General features: G+C 38.1%; 1 protein-coding gene across 1 annotated transcript; it reads left to right on the forward strand.

The window, feature by feature from the left end:
* The first annotated feature begins 2,715 nt into the window (after nt 1-2,715).
* Nucleotides 2,716-10,733, forward strand: TAF13 (TATA-box binding protein associated factor 13). The gene is made up of 4 exons (XM_004420739.3): nt 2,716-2,844; nt 3,703-3,781; nt 7,593-7,690; nt 9,444-10,733. The coding sequence occupies exons 1-4, from the start codon at nt 2,818-2,820 to the stop codon at nt 9,612-9,614; spliced, it is 375 nt and encodes a 124-aa protein (XP_004420796.1). The 5' UTR covers nt 2,716-2,817; the 3' UTR covers nt 9,615-10,733.
* Nucleotides 10,734-20,448: the final 9,715 nt, after the last annotated feature.

Consider the following 20,448-nt stretch of genomic DNA (forward strand, 5'->3'; position numbering starts at 1 on the left):
CCTTTATTAGTCTGAAATGAAATTCACATATAATATAACCTGTTATGGTAGGAAGTCTCTCAGATAACCCCCAGTTATGTCTGCCTCCTGGTATTCTCATCCTTGTGTAATCCCCTCTCCTTCAGTGTGAGTGGCACGTATTGACTTCTAGTGAATAGAATAGGACAAAACTGATGGGATGTCAGTTCCAAGGTTAGGTTACCAAAAGAACTGTGGCTTCTGTCTTGGGTTTTCTTCCTTGTTCTCTCCCTCATCTGCTCTGAGAGAAGCCAGCTGCCATGTTGTAAGCTGCCCTCTGAAGAGGACCATGTGGCAAGGAAATGTGGGAGGCCTCTGGCAACAGCCAGTGAAGAACTGAGGCCCTTAATGAAGTCTAACAACCTGAAGGAACTAAATCTTGCTGACAACCATGTGAGTGATTTTGGAAGTGGATCCTTCCCCATCAATACTTCAGATGAGACTGCAGCCCCAGCCAACACCCTGACTGCAATATTAGGGACCTTGAGCCAGAGGCACTCAGCTGATCTCCACCCAGATTCCTGACCCACAGAAACTGTGTGATAAATGCTCGTTGTTTTAAGCCACTAAATTTTGGGATGATTTGTTACACAGCAAAAAATAACTAATACACCTAACTACTCATATAATTAAGAAATAATATATAATGTGCAAACTAATATAAAAGTAAAATAAAGACAGTAAGTTACAATAATATGTGTTTCGGGCCGGCCCCGTGGCTTGGCGGTTAAGTGCATGCGCTCCGATGCTGGTGGCCTGGGTTCAGATCCCGGGCGCGCACCGAGGCACCGCTTCTCCGGCCATGCTGAGGCCGAGTCCCACATACAGCAACTAGAAGGATGTGCAGCTATGACATACAACTATCTACTGGGGCTTTGGGGGGAAATAAATAAAATCTTTAAAAAAAAAAACAATAATATGTGTTTCAATATGTAAATGCTCAGGCATGAATACACTAGAGAGTATAATGATTTCAGATGCTTACACCTATATGTAGAATCACCGTGAATGCAGGAGCTGTAAATGCAGACTGATTCCAGTGAATATTGGCTACTCAAATTATTACAAGTGATATGGCCTTTGGTGACATTATTTCCTGAAATGTTTCACAGCCCCTGGTAAGTTCCAAACAAAGCAAAGTATAATATCCTTCCAATTTCAGGGTAGTTTCTGTTTTGGGAAAAACTCCCAGTTCTTTCCTTCTTGTGTATTTTTCTCCTTTACTTTCACACAGTACACTTCACTTCTGACACTTCTGATTACCAAATGTGTGCAGTTTTTTTCCATACCAAGCAATTCTGCGACACCAGCTGGGTGTCCTACAATTTAACTCAATTTTGACACTACCTGAAGATAGTGTCAGATCCCACAGGTTAAGGGCTTCATCCCACAAGACTGCCCCCCACTTTAGATGCCAGTCGCAAGCAGTAGGTTACCCACAACTTCTGTCCAACTTTGGTTACGCATTGGAGGTTCTTATGACCTCCTCCCTCTTGGATTCTACTGTTTGCTAGAACAGCTCACAGAACTCAAGGAAACACTTGCGTATACCAGTTTATTAAAGGATATGATAAAGGATACAGATGAACAGCCAGATGAAGGGATACATAGGGTGAGGTCTGGGGAGGGTCCTGAGCACAGAGCTTCTGTCTCCATGGAGTTGGGGTACATCACCTTCTGGGTATGTGGATGTGGTCCCTTACCTGGAAGCTCTCTGAACCCCCTACTATTGGGATTTTTATGCCTCATGTAGGCATGGTCAATTGTTAACTCCATTTCCAGCCTCTCTCCCCTCTCTGGAGGATGGGTGCCTGGAGCTGAAAATTCCAAGCTTCTAATCATGGCTTGGTCTTTTGGTGATCAGCCCCATCTAGGAACCCACCCAGAGTCACCTCATTAGAACAAAAGATGCTCCTAGTTATCACTTAGGAATTTACAAGGCTTTTAGGAGCCCTATGGCAAGAACTGGGAACAGAGACCAACATAATATATTTTCTATTAGCTCACAGTTGCATTCCTAGAAAACACACGTTAAAAGCATAGGAAAATGCTTTATGTTTATGTGTTAACTAAGGTTCTATGCTCAGATAATTATAAACAGGTTTTTCACTCACATAAATGTTTAGCAGGACATTCAGAAATAGTGTATTATGGGGCAGCTTTCCTTGTGTGGCATCATCTTTGCATTGCAGAACATCTTATATATCGCTAGCTTTAGCCTCATAATGCCCATGGTTTTCCCAATCACTGTTCTGACCAAAAAAGAAAAAAAAACCCACAAAAATTGAAATCCTCAGTCTAAGAGATAGTATCACCCCCTTGAGAACTAGTATCGAAGAACAGTATCCCTAATAACCAATCCAGTGCTTGGCAATAAATAATAGTGGAACTCTAAATTGTTGAAATTGTTTAAATACACCCTCCAGGCAGTCCGAGGACCGCTGACTAGCTCCACAATGATCCCTAGCTTCGCAGTCCCAAATCAGGAAGCGATGATTCGATAGGTAGAAACAAATTTAAATTCAGGGTGACATTGAGATACAAGCCCCCTAGCCCATGACTTCCTTTTCTTTGCTAATTTTTCATTCCTTCTTCAGGATTACAGAGCTAACACCTCATCTCTCTCTGCCTAAGCACTGCCTTGTTCCACCGCTAGGTGGAACGCACACGTTCATCTCCCGCAGGCGGGGCTGCTAGGCCCCGCCCCGGCCACGCGCGTCACCGGAAGTGAGGCGGCGGAAGTAGTAAAGCCGGCTCGCACCGAGGCGGCTGGGGCATGTAGGTTGGCTGCCTGGTGGCATGGCAGATGAGGAGGAAGACCCCACCGTAAGTGACCACTTCTGTTTTAACCCACTCTTTTCTTTACTCCTTCCGGCACGGTAGCGGAGGCCGAATAAGAATCGGATTTGTTTTCCTTAGTGAGTTCAGCCGACAGAATCGCGGACCTCGCTCGGTGCTAGCTAGCCTTTCCCTTCGGATTCATCTTTTTAGTACGTGGGGCAGGACGTGAAGGAAGAGTAGGAAGGGGGCCCTTGCCCTTGGCTTTTGGTCGTTATTTGGCAGATACCCTTTCAAACGCCTAGAGAATCATTAGAGGACAAAGCTAATGTGTATTTGTTAGCGCTCGTTATGAACCAACAGTCAACTGCTAACAAAACTATGTACTTATGGTAAAATAGTGGAAAAATAGTGGACCGAAACTCAGGGAACCTGGATTTCAAATTCCATATTCTCTGCAAGCAAGTTACTTAACTTAGAGCCCGTTTTCATGTCATAAAATGGGGTTAAGGCTTACTTGAGGAAAGTTCCTAGCACTGTATAAGCAGCGATTAGTAAATACTAGTTTTGCTAACTTTGATTCAATACCAACTCTTTTAATAGTAAAACTGTCTAGCAATAGGCCAACTTAGTTGGTTAAGAAAAAAAAAAAGAACGTATGGTCATTGGCATACCAGAGGCAGTAGGATTATTTGTTAGGGACATTGCAGAAGCCGTTCCTGCGTGAGTCGGCACTTGGACTGCATAGTCTTCAAGGCTCCTAAGATGCTACGGTTTCATGTTTTTTTTGCTGCTTGCTTTAGGCTTTCTGGCATGATATCAGTGTTGAAAATGGAAAAAAAATGTTAATTATTAAAAAATCAAGTGCAGTGCTTGACATTTCTATGTATACATTTTAACTTCTAGTTTGAGGAAGAAAATGAAGAAATTGGAGGAGGTGCAGAAGGTGGACAGGGTAAAAGAAAGAGACTTTTTTCTAAAGAATGTAAGTAGTACTTGACAATGATTTTATTACAGATAAAAATTTTTGGACATATCCATTCAGAGTGCATTTATTGTTGTGATTGTGTTTCCCTATAGGGACAATATTCTCAGACTTGCCTATAAGATTCTGTTTAGCTTGTGAATCATAGATAGTAATGATCCTAATCCCAATTTATATATTTATATATGTGTGTGTATGTGTTTTTTTTAAGTAAGGAAATATGATCAGTGTTTCAATTCAGGGCCTAAGAACATACTTCCATTACTTTTCCTGTCCCTTATCTTTGCAGCACTGGGAGCAGGGACTTCTTTGACTGTAAGCCAAAAGTTATGATGGATCCTGGAACAGGTGCTGAGGGTAGGCATTAAATTGGGGCTTTGGACTAAGGCAATGGACAAGGCAGGAAGGTGGTGAATGGTGTGAGGCATTACAGTGGCATAGAAATTATATTTTGGTCCTCTATTTAACTCCCTCAGTAGACAGGTTTGACCCTTTTTGGCAGCAGCAAGAGGGAGAGCTGCTGCTACTACTGATAGTCCAGGCCAGCCCCTGAAAGGCACCGTGAGAATGTACTCTCCATCTCCCAGTCCTGGGTACTTTACGTATAGTCATGTCTGAGTCCTGACAGATGAGGCAACATGTGAATACCTGGTTTATTTATGCTGGGTCAGATGTAAGCAGTTCCCAAATACTCTTGAAACTGCAGTCAGTATGTCGTCTTTTTTTTTTTTTTTTTTTTTTTAAACCACTCAGGGGCCAGCCCTGTGGCTTAGCAGTTAAGTGCGCGCGCTCCGCTGCTGGCGGCCCGGGTTTGGATCCCGGGCACGCACCGATGCACCACTTCTCCGGCCACGCTGAGGCCGTGTCCCACATGCAGCAACTAGAAGGATGTGCAGCTATGACATACAACTGTCTACTGGGGCTTTGGGGGAAAAAATAAATTAAAAAAAAAAATTAAACCACTCAAATCCTTCTCTATATGTCAATTCCTCATCTAAAACTGACCATTCGTCATTCCATCTCTGATGCTATTTACTCCATTTATATGTGGTTTTACTTCTTATTTCAGCATAAGAGGATTCCTACACTAGAGCTTCCTAGAGTGATGCTTGCATAGTCTCTTCTTAGCGGAAACCTTTGTTCCACTTGGATTGTTTTATTTTTGTGATGACAAGAATTTGGAATCTTCACAGCCTTCTCCTTGTCTTACCTGAACCATGATATGTCTTATTGACCAAATTCTGTTCTCCCAAACCTTCTCTTTAGAAAAATTTTTGCTACTATAACACAGCAAGTTTCAAAGCACTCACTGGTATTTTTTTGTCTTTACAGATCGTTTAACTAAATACAGTTTACATACTTCCTGTCTAATGTTTTCCTTTTCCAGTGAAATATATTTCCCTGCTGGTGAACTCTGGTGTTACTGACAAAGTATTTTCTTCAAAATATTTAAGGGAAAATAGTAATCTTACAGTGGAGAATCCTGGCAGACATTACTTTAGCCAAGTGATCCAAGTTAACATCACCAGTAATATATGTTGACATCATGTACCCCTGATGATGCATTTATAATTTTATTTATTTTTTTCCCCCAAAGCCCCAGTAGGTAGTTGTATGTCATAGCTGCACATCCTTCTAGTTGCTGTATGTGGGACACGGCCTCAGCATGGCCGGAGAAGCAGTGCGTCGGTGCGCGCCCGGTATCCAAACCCGAGCCACCAACAGCGGAGCGCGCGCACCCAACCACTAAGCCACGGGGCCGGCCCGATATGATGCATTTAAAGGGATTACCTCTGTGGTACTCTCTCTAGTAATGCATAACCACAATCTAATCATGAGAAAACATCAGACAAACCCAGACTGAGGGACATTCTACAGGATAACTGACCAGTATTCTTCAGAAGTGTCAAGGTCATGAAAGACAGGAAAGTCGGAGGAACTGTCACAGATCAGAGGAAACTAAGGAGGCATGACAACTAAATAATGTGGGATCCTGGAACAGAAAAAGGACATTAGTGGAAAAACTGGTACCATCTGAATAAGTTCTGTACTTGTACTAGTGTTGATTTCTTAGTTTTAATAAATGCCTATGGTTAGGTAAGATGTTAACATACGGAGAAGCTGGGTATGGGGTATTTGGGAATTCTGTACTATTTTTGCAACTTTCTGTAAGTCTGAAATTATCTCAAAAAAAATTTTTTTTCAGAATCCGAGAGAGAAAACATTGGCTTCTGTGTTTTTCTCCCTCTTGTATCTGAAGCGAAAGTCTCTTGCCAGTATAGACCCTGGGGAGACCTTCCAGGCTGGCTTCCAAGTCACCCCTTTCTTTTCTTCCCTAGGCCTGTTCTACTTCTCTTTTCAGTTCTACCAACTTTTGCTTATCCCTAATAGGAATTATTCTTAACGTACTCATTCATGCCTTTAGAAGTGTTCTAAGAGTTCTTTCCTTTTTTTTTAAATGTGCAACTTAGAACAGTAAATTCTACTAGTCTTAAGTAAACAGCTTGATGAATTTTACATATATACATATGCTTGTAACCACCACTTAGGTCAAGATGTAAAACATTTCTAAAGTATGACAGAGTTTCTTAACTTTTATATATCCCTTTGAGGGCCGGCCCTGTGGCTTGGTGGTTAAGTGCGCGCGCTGCGATGCTGGTGGCCCGGGTTCGGATCCCGGGTGCGCATCGAGGCACCACTTCTCCGTCCATCCTGAGGCCGAGTCCCACATACAGCAACTGGAAGGATGTGCAGCTATGACATGCAACTATCTACTGGGGCTTTGGGGGGAAAAATAAATAAAATCTTTATATATCCCTTTGAGAATCTTTTTTTTCCAGAAAAATGCACACAAATAATGTATAAAATTTTTGCATATATAATTTCAAGAGAGTTCAAGGACGTCTTGAAACTTATCAGTGGACTAACTGGGAGTTTATAGACTATAGAATAAGAATCCATATGGATCCCATTTGCCCTAAACTACCAAGAAGTGTAATACTGTTGTGGATAGGAATATAGACTCCGGAGCCAGATCAGCTGGGTTCAAATTCAGCTTCCATCTCTTACTATCTGTGTGACCTTAGGTAAATCACTTAACTCAGTGCCTCAGTTTTCTCATCTGTACAGAATGGGGATAATAATAGTATCTACTTCAAAGGATTGTTGTGAGGATTAATTGAGTTAAATATGTGAAGGGCTTAAAACAGTGCCTGGCATATAGTAAGGGCTATATAAGTTTTAGCTATTAGCAGTTATTTTTCTTACTTTTTATTAAACTTTCCTTCTCTTGCATTTTCTATGGTTCCTTCAGATGAACCTTGAAAGGGCTTTCCTGGCAGTTGCATTGATCTAGGGAATGACATGTCAAGATTCTGTATAGTAAGCCATTTACTTTCTCCTTTTGATTACCCTATCCCTCCTATAAGAAGGTAATTGGAGCACTTTTTCTCATGTTGTTTTCCCTGAGGTAGTATCAGAAAGGATTTTGCTGTCTCTTTTCCAATGCCCCACTGTCACACACAGAAAACACTCCTAGTACAGGTTGAGCCATTGCTACTGCTCGTGTCCTTGTGATGGAGTTTCCTACTTAAAGGTATTCTGGGGTTGTTGGTGGGTAGATAATAGAGGTTAGGGAAGGAATAGGGAAGGCTAGGTAGGAACAGTTGGTTAAAACCTTTTACACCAAAACCCATACTTAGAGACAATAAATAAAATGTAAATATATTTTTATACCAATATCTAATTTGAAAAAAGTATTGGTCAAATTGTTAAATTTGTTCAAGTAAACAAAATGATTGTTATTTTACAGTACGATGTATGATGTATGGGTTTGGGGATGACCAGAATCCTTATACTGAGTCAGTGGATATTCTTGAAGACCTTGTCATCGAGTTCATCACTGAAATGGTAAGATGATTTTTTTGTAATTGGTGTTAGTTAATTGAGGAATTGATTTGAAATTCTAACTTTTAGATAAGACTAGAACTATGGCATCCTTTTGAAATAAGCTATCCATCTGAGAGCCTATTTTGTGGAAGTTACTGGTTACTATTTGTCATTAAGGATGGAGATAGATAAAGATACACACACACACACACACACACACACACGTATATTCCACCCCCTACTCCTGAATTTTTATAAGGACCTAATAATAAGATCCTTGAATACAATTAAAAATATTACCCGTAATCCCATCATCTAACATAAATTTCCCCCTTCCAGTATTTATTTAAAGGTACACAATGTTTTATATAGTGGTGATCATGGTAAACATTCTTTTTACTCAAAATTTTATAATACATATTTCCTGTGTTCTAATCAGTTTTAGTAGCTACATAAAATTCATTCAGATTGTTTTCTAATATACTTAACCATTTCCCTATTGTATAAGTTAATTTACAGATTATTTTTAACTGAATAGATAATTTGGAATGACCATATTCATGAAATTTCCCCTCACTCCTTTGGATATATTCACAAGGATAGGAATACTGAGTTTGGTTGTGTTCAGTTCTTAGGAATTTTTACCCTGTGTTTTTGGATCATTTTCTTAGTACAGAATAATAGAAGTAAAATTACTGGGTCAGAGTATGCATTTTTTAAAATCTTTTTCTACTTATAAGAGTAATTAATATTGATTAAATTTAGAAAGTATTAAAGTGCAGGAAAGAAAAAAATCTGTAATCCTTCCACCTAGAGACAACTAATGCTAAGATTTTGGTGAATATTCTTTTGTCTTTTTGCACATATTTTTTAACTTTATAAAATTGAAATCATGTAGTATATACAGTCTTAGAACCTTCTTTTTCACTTAAGTCTAGAACATTTTCCCCATGTCATTGTATAATACTTGATAATATTTTTAATGGCTTCATAATCATAATTGACTGGATGTGCTCAAATTTGTTTATGCAATGCCTTAATATTTAGTTTCCCTTTTTTTGGTTATTAAAAATAATGCTATGGTGAACCTTTGTTTTTGCACAGGATGAATGTATAATGATAGGGGATGAGATTTATTTGATTTTAACAAAACCCCCAATATTTATTGGCTACTAAGATGTACACAAAGCTTAAATGGAATGGATGGTTACCAAAAAATTATAAAATTTTATACAAATGAAGACAAAAGCTACATCTATCAAAAAACAAAATAAACATCAATACATTTGATAGTTTTAATGTCGTTAATATGAAAAAATGCCTATAAAGCATTAAGAGAATTGTTGCTAGGGGCCAGCCCGATGGCACAAGCGGTTAGGTGCGCGCGCTCTGCTGCGGGGGCCCAGGGTTTGCCGGTTTGGATCCCGGGCGCGCACCAACGCGCTGCTTGGCAAGCCGTGCTGTGGCGGCCTCCCATATAAAGTGGAGGAAGATGGGCACGGATGTTAGCCCAGGGCCAGTTTTCCTCAGCAAAAAAAGAGGAGGATTGGCAGATGTTAGCACAGGGCTGATCTCAAAAAAAAAAAAGAGAATTGTTGCTAATAACACAGTAGAAAGTAGACAAAGGACATAAATAGACAATTCACAAATGAATAGCTATAATTAGAAGAGAAAATCTTCAAACTCAGGAGCATTAAATAAATGCAAACTAGAAGAGTAAAATGTTAGGTTTTTAAAAAAAGTTAATTGAATTTAATGTGTTTCTTTGGAATAGACTCACAAGGCAATGTCAATTGGAAGACAAGGTCGGGTACAAGTTGAAGATATTGTCTTCTTGATTCGAAAGGACCCAAGGAAGTTCGCTAGAGTTAAAGACTTGCTTACAATGAATGAAGAATTGAAACGAGCTAGAAAAGCATTTGATGAAGCAAATTATGGATCTTGACACCTTTTCTACTTTCTGAAGCTTCATTATCTTCTGGGGAAACCATATATAATAACTGTATATTTTCCACAATAATATCCTGATATCTAGCCATGTAAATGAAAGATGGGGAAACACAAACTTTCAGCCTTTATTTTCATGTCTTCGATTTTAGAGTATTTGAACCTTTAATTGCCTGCCATTGTATTACCATACTTGAATTACTTACTGGGTTTTAATGACCACATGTAAATTAAAGTAACTTGTAAACTTCTGACTTTTGACTTGTCTAAGTGATAAAGTAGTATTTATGTATCAGGTGTATTTGTGCCATTGTGGGCTATACTGTAGCTTTTAATATGTGAAATCTAAATGGCACCTTTGACTTTATGATAGCTAAATCATTTGTTTCATGTATTCTAAAATTTTTAGACTACAGTAATCTGAAAGGTTATTAAAAGGTAGTGAAGTGGTTGTTTCTTTTAAGAAGAGGATGGAGAAAAGCATAAAATGAGAAAAATACAGTCTTTTGTAGGAATGTTTATCTGTCTTAAGATAATTTGTTTCAATAATCTTTTTTTTAGATAATGAGTGAATTTTTTTTTTTGGAGAAACTAAAAGTTTCATGTGAATGCTTCTGTCGTGGAAGGCTTTTTTGATTTAAAACTTTTGGGGCTTATAATATACTGCTTGTCAAGTTTTAAGGGAACTCATTTTCTCAGGTCAGATTAAAGCTTCCAAAAATAAATGCTTTCAGTAGCAGGAATGGCATTGCTTAAAAAGCTGATGGCAGGATAAGCATTTGGGATAGTGTTTTATTAAGGTATTTGTTAGTACTTGTTCACTGTGGAAATGTGTACATGACTAAAACCATATGTGACTATAGAAACCACTTTTGTAGTTCAGGATATACAGGTTTTGTGTGTATTAGCTTATTGTATTAAATTATTATTGCACTTAGCTTAAAATAAGGATTAAAATTGAATTTAAAGGGATCACTGAATATTACTCAGTGAAACTAAATGTTTTGTGTGCCGCTTATGAACATTATTTATAAATCAGTACTTAGGAAAATTTTACTTTCTTAACCTATTAATATAAGGAATAAAGTAAGAAAAATTAAAAAGCTTAATACTTGAATTTGACTATGTGGTTTATCAGCTTTTATCCCCATTACTGGTAATATAATTCTAGCTGCTTAATCTCACTAAAAACTTTTTTGTATATAGTAATGCTCTTGAATTGATAATGAGATTCAAGATAGCTGGGCTGATCTTTTTGTTGTTTAAAAAAGTAAAAACCAATTGAAAAGCTCCAGTCTAAGCTGAAATTAAGAATGGGAATGGAATAATAAAAGATCAGTATATCACTATTTTTGTTAATCAAGGTCGTCTTCACCCTGAAAAAGGAACTGATAGTAACTGGCACTAGGGGAGTTATACTGGTTGCCTCTATTAGACAGCTTGGGTTGCCATAACAAAATATCCTACATTAGGGTGCTTAAACAACAGAAATTTATCTCACAGTTCTGGAGGCTGAAGTCCCAGATGAGGGTGCCATCATGGTCAGGTTTAGGCGAGGACTCTTCCTGGATTGCAGACAGCTGTCTTCTCACTGTGTCCTCACATGGCTGAGAGCTCTGTTGTTTCTTACTCTTATAAGGGCACCAATTCTGTTGGATCAGGGTTCCACCCTTATGACCTCTTTTAACCTTAATTACCTCCTTTGAGGTCCTATCTCCAACACAGTCAGATGAGGGGTTAGGGCTTCAACATAAATTTCAGGGGGACACAATTCAGTCTCTAGCAATGCCATTAGTCTTACTATTGCTAATGACCCTGGTATTCAAGGAATTTTTTTTATGGGACTTTGTATTAAGACTTTTTTAGATTGCAAGTGATAGAACTTAACTCAAAAATAGCATAAGCCAAAAAGAGGAATTTATTGGCTTCCATAACTGAAACAAAGGCAAGGGATGGAGTTGACTCCAGGGTTGATTTGATCTAAGAACTTAAGGAGAATCAAGACTCTGTCTTTATCCTAAATTTGGTTTTGCTCCCTCAGGAACCTCGGTATGTCAAGGGAACATGATGGCCCGCAGATCTAGGGTTCCATCCATACAACTCCTGATCAAGGGAGCTACTTCACTTCCTAATACAGAAAATTCTGAGCAAGGATTATGATTGTCCTGGCTCTGGTCATTCTTCGACCAATCACTGTGGCCAGGAAGAAGTTGTACTATAGCTTGGATCTCGTGCGCCACTTCTGTGGTGAAGAAGGGCTTGGAGTTGGGGTGGGAGGTGGGTATTGCTATTAGTAAGAAAGGTAAAGAGAGGCTGGGCAGACAAAAATAACAGATGTGCACTAACTTGATTCATAAGCTTACTTATTAACTGAATTCTAATAATAAGGCAGCATGGCTCTCTTCCAATATCGAGAGCTGAGCTGTGTACTATGGTAGCCATTAGCCACATGGGGCTATTTAAATTTAGTTAATTAAAATTCCTCAGTTTCACTAGCTATATTTCAAGTGCTCAACAGCCTCATGGCGGGGCCGGCCCCGTGGTGTAGTGGTTAAGTGCGCGTGCTCCGCTGCTTGCAGCCTGGGTTTGGATCCTGGGCGCGCACCGAAGCGCTGCTGTCAGGCCATGTTGTGGCAGCGTCCCACATAAAGTGGAGGAAGATGGGCATGGCATGGATGTTAGCTCAGGGCCAGTCTTCCTCAGTAAAAAGAGGAGGATTGGCGTGGATATTAGCTCAGGGCTGATCTTCCTCACACAAGAAAAAAAAAACAGCCCCATGGCTAGTGCTACTGCATTGAACCGTACTGATATATAACATTATCACAGAAAATTCTTTTGGACAGTGCTGATCTATAGTGTTCAGGTGCTCTCTCCTAAGTTAATTCACTTTTTTTTTAAACTTACTATTTAGTTTTTTAAATTTACTATCAAGTATACACAATAGAATAGTATCATGAGCCCTCAGCTGCAACAATTAACTAAGATTTTGCTAATTTAATGTGTCTATTTCCCCACATTTTGGGGCAGGGGACAGGTAGTATTTTTTAAAGTAAATCCCAGTTATCATTGTATCATTTCATCTGTAAATACTTCAGTATGTATCTCTAACAAAAAGCTAAAAAAGGTAGCCCAAAAACTACTATCATACCCTAACAAAAATTAACACTAATTCCTCAATATTCCTTTTAATACCCAATCCCTGTTTAAATCTCTTGATTTGTCTCAAAATATCTTTTTGAGTTTGTATATTAGTTTTCCATTGCTGCTGTAACAAGTTACTGCAAATTTAGTGACGTAACACAAATTCATTATCTTACCAGTTGTCTAGGTCAGAAGTCTGTCACAGGCCTCAATGAGCTGAAATCAAGGTACCTACAGGGCTACATTCCTTTCTGGATGTTCTAGGAGAGAATCCATTTACTTGCCTTTTCCAGCTTCCAGACGCTACATTCTTTGATCCCTGACCCCTTTCCACCTTCAAAGCTAGCAACGTTGCATCTCTGACCCTTCTTTTATAGTCATATCTCCCTCTGACTCCAGCTGGGAAAGGTTTCCTGCTTTTAAGGACCCTTGTGATTATATTGGATCCACCTGGATAACCCAGGCTACTCTCCCCATATCAAGGTCCTTAACTTAATCACACCAGCAAAGTCTCTTTTACCATGTAAGGTAACATATTTACAGGTTCTGGGGATTAGGACATTGACATCTTTATGGGGCTGTTATTCTGCCTACTACAGTTTGTTTGCAATAGGATCTCAACAAGGCGCCACCCATTGCATTTGGTTGGTATGTCCAAATTTCTTTTAATCTATAATACCTCCCCTCCCCCACTTTAAGTGAAGCTCTTTCTTTAAAAAAATTATATCTTTTATTTTTCTAGCTAGCATGGTTATTAGATGCTCAAGCAGAGTGTCTAAAATATATCTATGGTTCACTTGAAGTCGTTGGTTTTACTGTATTTAAACTGGTTTTCTTAAGTAAAAACTGTAACATTAATTCTAAATGTAGAAATTTTAAAATGGGGGAAATAGTTCAAGGCCTCAGCAGGTTGTGTTACTTGGGAGAATGTACTATAGTTCAGAGTTTGATTTGCAGCACTGCAGGCTCAGAAACCAATTTCATCAGCAAATGGAGAGCACATCCATCTCTCTGGGTTGACTCACAGAAACCAAGCTCATAAGACCAATATATGAATATGTATGCCAATTTATAGATGTAAGTGAAACTTGCATCTGCATGGCCAGCTAATTCTTCCCTTCACTAGGCAGACACATGTGGGAAACTGAAACATAATTATGAGGGTACATCAGAATGTAGGGAGTTAGATGAATGCACTGCCTAGAGCATCAGGTAAGATGAGGATAGAGTTAATACAGAAACAGAAAAATGGCTCCCCAGGGCCTGAAGCAACGCACAGGGGTGTGTTGTCTGGGGAGCTACCTTCAAGATTGCCTTGTTACTAACACTGGAAACTTGGCTTGAGTTTTCACTTCCACTGACAATATCCATCCAAGCATTGTCTGTTCATAGGCTTTAAGGTGACTTTGCATATTTCTACTCTAATTCATTTAAATGATCTCAGAGGTAATTCAAAGAGGGCAATATTACTTCCAAGTTCTTCATGGAAGCCTCAAAGTTGCTCCTAAGAGCTGACGACACTGAGCGTTGTACCTGAAAATCAAAAACTTTTAAGAGCTCTCCCTGCATCAGAACATCCTCAATTCTCTAGGCCTGATTTTCTTAGGGTCTCTATGCTTCCCTTCTTACCACAAATAGAGACCGATGGGGTGGATGACCCAGTGAGCAAGGTATTAAATGCGTTGTTGAAGGTTGCTGCTTTTCCTGGGTCCTGTAAATGACTACATGAGCTAGTCAGACTGTTATAGAATAGGATCAAGGCAAACATTTTGATATATCAGACAAGAATTTATTAAGTACCTTTAGGCATAGCACAGTTGCCATTTTGCTATATGGTATCTGGATAAATGGAATTCTAAAGTTATAGAAATAAGGGAGCAAATTTCTTATATGTTACCAGTATATTGATGAGTTTCAATTTGAACTTTTGTACAAAATCCCAATTCATTTTATTTGTAGTACTAAGATTTCTGTGCACATACTCATTTTATTATACTTACACAAAAAGCCTGTAAACTGCCTTGAAATCCTTGGGTATATTCTTTTAGGATAGGAAGAACAATTTCTAAAACATAAATCATTTTGTCATTTGCCTTTGCATGGCCATTTTAGATAAATAATTGAAATTTTTTTAGGAAAGAACCTACTTAGTTACTAACCAAACTCGAAAAGAAATGTTAACACTATACTTAATTTTTCTGAAATAGAATTTTTATAAATATTTTGGGGGCACATGAACTTACAATAAGATACCTACCTAGACTCATTTTGGTGAATCTCTGCTTTTCTTCCATCTTTACAGCAAGTTCTACTACATGGTCTCAAGCTTATTACTAGAAACTTACTAACCTTATCCTAAACCACCCATCTGAAATTATGATGTTTAACGTGCTTTATGTATTATTAACATGTCCTAACATATAGTTTCTCCGTTTTTTTGACTCTAAAGTATTTCAATAATTAAAATGAGATAAATTTTTTTTCCAAAACAAAATATTTTATTTATTTTTGTTTTCAATATAACATCCAGATATTTACTTAATATAAATAAAAGCACATCTCTTGTATGTTGAAACAAGAATATATTTTTCTTTAACCATCCACTTATAATTTAAGCTTTTGTTTAGGGGTCTAGATAGGAGCTCTGGTAGACCCAGTATTTTACCTACATAATTCTTGAACCTGTTTGAAAGCGAAGCAGCAGTGGTGGTACTTTCTTCTCCCAAAACCAGGACACTGCCCGCTCTGAAGCACACAGCTCTTTGGTGTGTGTATTTATGAGTGTGTTCTAGTGATGAGAGTGGAGCTTTTAAAACAAGTTCGCTTATTCCCACTGGACTTTGGCTGAACAGCTGGAGGCAAGAATTCCTAACTTAGTCTTGTACTCAGATTCCTTTCTACTATTTGGGGAAAGCCAAAAACTTCTATTCTCCTTTTTAGACAGATTTGAGAATCGTATTAAAAAGAGTGTACCTTAGCCTACACGCATTTAGGTCACAAGGTACCATGAATCATTCTGTCAAGTTAGAACCTGCATTTTCAAATGATGCCTAACCTAGATCCTGAACCAGAGCAGGCATTCAGTAAATATTTGGTGAATGATTGAGGCAGTACCTCGGGAACTAAGGACAGTCCTTCATCTAAGACAGCCGTGTCCTTTCTGAACAATTCGCTGCTTTGCAGTAACTAGAGTGAAAAAGATCTAATCTTAACCAGTGTGGCTCAGTATAGAAGGAAAGGTGATACCTTAGGCTAACAGCTATTAAGGTTGTAGTGTAAAACTTGATGTTACATTAGGAAGCAAATAGACAGTCAATGCATTTATCAGTGTGCAAGTGATAAGACATACCAGATGTCTTATATTTCAGTGCCTGGTTCCTTTCCTCCTCCCATCACCTTTTTCTGGAAATATAATTGTTATGCATTTGCTTCTAATAGTTCTGATTACTATTTACTGAAAATTTAGATGCAAATAACACTCTGCCAAAGGGTATGGGGGATATAAACATGAGTAAGAACTCTTATTCCCTCTACCTTATCAGAAGCAAGTCCATTTTCTTCAAGCTAAAATTTCCAGTTGTTACACAGTGAGGTAGAGTGGACAAAAAAGGTTTTAAGATTCAGAATGGTTAGAATTTTGGCTCTGCTACATATCAGCTGTTTGACCTTGGGCACGTTATTTCCCTTAACCTCTAAATTGGAAATAATTAATAAGCCTTTTAAGAGAGATTGTGAAGCTTTAGATGAGAACATAGACAAAGCACTTCATTTTGTGCTTAATGAATGGCGAAACCAATCTAGTACCAGTTCAGGTTCTTTCGTTTTTTTAGCACGCTACCCCTAATAGGTGGTCAAATGTTTGTCAGATTATCCCTGATTAGTAACTCTTTCTAGATCCAGTTGAAGATTTAAATATTTAAATGGTGCTGGTTCTCGCAACTGCTATTGTTTGAGAACGAAGATTGAGAATTTGTTCTCAGGTAAACTATACTGGCAAAATAATTGACAGACTATTTCCAGGATATATCATATCTGCCTACTTTTTCAATTTAAGCATTCTGTAAAGTTTTTTTTTCTTTAATATCAAGACCCTGGGTAGCATTAAGTTGTGTTTATATTCATTTGTCTGTGACTTATCACTGAGAGGATTCTTTTTATTTTTTATCTAATAAATATTTTTTTATTGATGTTTTAATGGTTTCTAACATTGTGAAATTTTGGGTTGTACGTTTTTGTTTGTCCATCACCATATATATGACTCCCTTCACCCCTTGTGCCCACCCCCCACTGCCCCTGGTAACCACAGTCCAGTTTTCTCTGTCCATGTGTTGGTTTATATTCCACATATGAGCGAGCTCATACAGTGTTCGTCTTTCTCTTTCTGGCTTACTTCACTTAACATAATACGCTCCAGGCCCATCCATGTTGTTGCGAATGGGATGATTTTGTCTTTTTTTATGGCTGAGTAGTATTCTATTGTATATATATACCACATTTTCTTAATCCAATCGTCAGTCGAGGGACACTTAGGTTGCTTCCACTTCTTGGCTATGGTGAATAATGCTGCAATGAACATAGGGGTGCATAAGCCTCTTTGGATTGTTGATTTCAGGTTCGTTGGATAGATTCCCAGTAGTGGGATGGCTGGATCATAGGGCATCTCTATTTTTAATTCTTTGAGGAATCTCCATACCGTTTTCCATAGAGGCTGCACCAATTTGCATTCCCACCAGCTGTGTATGAGGGTTCCTGTTTCTCCACATCCTCTCCAACATTTGTTGTTTTTTGTCTTGGTGATTATAGCGATTCTAACGGGCGTGAGGTGGTATCTTAGTGTTGTTTTGATTTGCATTTCCCTGATGATTAGTGATGTTGAACATCTTTTCATGTGCCTATTGGCCATCTGTATATCTTCCTTGGAGAAGTGTCTCTTCATTTCCTCTGCCCATTTTTTGATCAGGTTGTTTGTTTTTTTGTTGTTCAGTTGTGTGAGTTCTTTATATATTATGGAGATCAACCCCTTGTCAGATGTATGTTTTGCAAATATTCTCTCCCAGCTGGTTGGTTGTCTGTTCATCTTGATTCTGGTTTCATTTGTCTTATAAAAGCTCTTTAATCTGATAAAGTCCCACTTGTTTATTTTTTCTTTAGTTTCGCTAGTCTGGGTAGGCATGTCATCTGAAAAGATTCCTTTAAAACCAATGTCAAATAGTGTGTTGCCTATATTTTCTTCTATGAGTTTTATAGTTTCAGGTCTCACCTTCAGGCCTTTGATCCATTTTGAGTTAATTTTTGTGAATGGCGATAGCACATAGTCCACTTTCATTCTTTTGCCTGCGGCTGTCCAGTTTTCCCAACACCATTTATTGAAGAGACTTTCCTTTCTCCATTGTATGTTCTTAGCTCCTTTGTCGAAAATTAGCTGTCCGTATATGTGTGGTTTTATTTCTGGGCTTTCAATTCTGTTCCATTGATCTATGTGTCTGTTTTTGTACCAGTACCATGCTGTTTTGATTACTATTGCTTTGTAGCATGTTTTGAAGTCAGGGATTGTGATGCCTCCTGCTTTGTTCTTTTTTCTTAGGATTTCTTTAGCTATTCGGGGTCTTTTGTTGCCCCATATAAATTTTAGTATTCTTTTTTTCTATTTCCGTGAAGAATGTCATTGGGATTCTGATTGGGATTGCATTGAATCTGTAGATTGCTTTAGGTAATATAGACATTTTAACTATGTTTATTCTTCCAATCCACGTGCATGGGATATCTTTCCATTTCTTTATGTCATCATGGATTTCTTTCAATAATGTCTTGTAGTTCTCATTGTATAGGTCCTTCACCTCCTTGGTAAGATTTGTTCCTAGGTATTTTATTCTTTTTGATGCAATTGTAATGGTATTATCTTTTTGAGCTCTCTTGCTGTTATTTCATTATTAGCATACAGAAATGCAACTGATTTTTGTAGATTGATTTTGTACCCTGCAACTTTGCTGTAGTTGTTGATTGTTTCTAATAGTTTTCCAACAGATTCTTTAGGGTTTTCTATATGTACAATCATGTCATCTGCAAATAGTGAGAGTTTCACTTCTTCGTTACCTATTTGGATTCCTTTTATTCCTTTTTCTTGCCTAATTGCTCTGGCCAAAACCTCCAGTACTATGTTGAACAGGAGTGGTGAGAGTGGGCAGCCCTGCCTCGTTCCTGTTCTCAGAGGAATGGCTTTCAGTCTTTCCCCATTGAGTACGATGTTGGCTGTGGGTTTGTCATATATGGCCTTTATTATGTTGAGGTACTTTCCTTCTATTCCCATTTTATTGAGAGTTTTTATCATAAATGGATGTTGTATCTTGTCAAATGCCTTCTCTGCGTCTATTGAGATGATCATGTGGTTTTTATTCTTTGTTTTGTTGATGTGATGTATCACGTTGATTGATTTGCGGATGTTGAACCATCCCTGCATCCCTGGTATAAATCCCACTTGATCATGGTGTATGATCTTTTTAATGTATTGTTGTATTTGGTTTGCCAATATTTTGTTGAGGATTTTTGCATCAATGTTCCTCAGCGATATTGGCCTGTAATTTTCTTTCTTTGTATTGTCTTTGTCTGGTTTTGGTATCAGGGTGATGTTGGCCTCGTAGAATGATTTAGGAAGTGTTCCATCTTCCTCTATTTTTTGGAATAGTTTGAGAAAGACGGGTATTAAATCTTCTTTGAATGTTTGGTAAAATTCACTGGAGAAGCCATCTGGTCCTGGACTTTTATTTTTTGGGAGGTTTTTGATTACTATTTCAATCTCTTTACTTGTTATTGGTCTATTCAGATTCTCCATTTCTTCTTGGTTCAATTTTGGGAGGTTGTATAAGTCTAAGAATTTATCCATTTCTTCTAGATTGTCCAATTTGTTGGCATATAATTTCTCATAGTATTCTCTTATAATCCTCTGTATTTCCGTGGTATCCATTGTAATTTCTTCTCTTTCATTTCTAATTTTATTTACTTGAGCCTTTTCTCTTTTTTTCTTAGTAAGCCTGGCTAAGGGTTTGTCGATTTTGTTTATCTTTTCGAAGAACCAACTCTTTGTTTCATTAATCCTTTCTACTGTTTTTTTGGTCTCAATTTCATTTATTTCTGCTCTGATTTTTATTATTTCTCTCCTTCTGCTGGCTTTGGGCTTTGTTTGTTCTTCTTTTTCTAGTTGTGTTAGGTGTAATTTAAGGTTGCCTATTTGGGCTTTTTCTTGTTTGTTAAGGTGGTCTTGTATCGCTATGAGTTTCCCCACTGAGAGGATTCTTAATGAAGACTTTCATCTAGGAGTTAATCAGGACTAGGCAATTGAAGTTTTGCAGCTCAGCTTTTGCGCTTAAATTGTTTTCCCTGAATTTGTAAATATTTTCCTTAGAATCTTTTCCTCAAGCTATTGCTTCTTTTATCTTGAATTGGATCAAATTCTTCCTTTCCAGAAATGTTTTTGATGTTTATTCTTTGTGGTCTCTTTTATCACATTTCTCCCATTTTCGGAGGCCCAGCTCACTCTTGGCTTTTCGCCTTCCTTTGGACGAGGTTCTTACAGGCTTGTGTCACTGTATTCTTCCTTTGCTCTACATGGTTATACCCCCCCGAATGCTTAATTCAGCTCGGTTAAGCATCACATATATTTGTGGAATACTACTGCACCGATGAGGTGGGAAGTA

Source organism: Ceratotherium simum, chromosome 2 (assembly GCF_057802395.1).
Source record: "Ceratotherium simum simum isolate JZ-2026a chromosome 2, ASM5780239v1, whole genome shotgun sequence".
Lineage (NCBI taxonomy): Eukaryota > Metazoa > Chordata > Mammalia > Perissodactyla > Rhinocerotidae > Ceratotherium > Ceratotherium simum.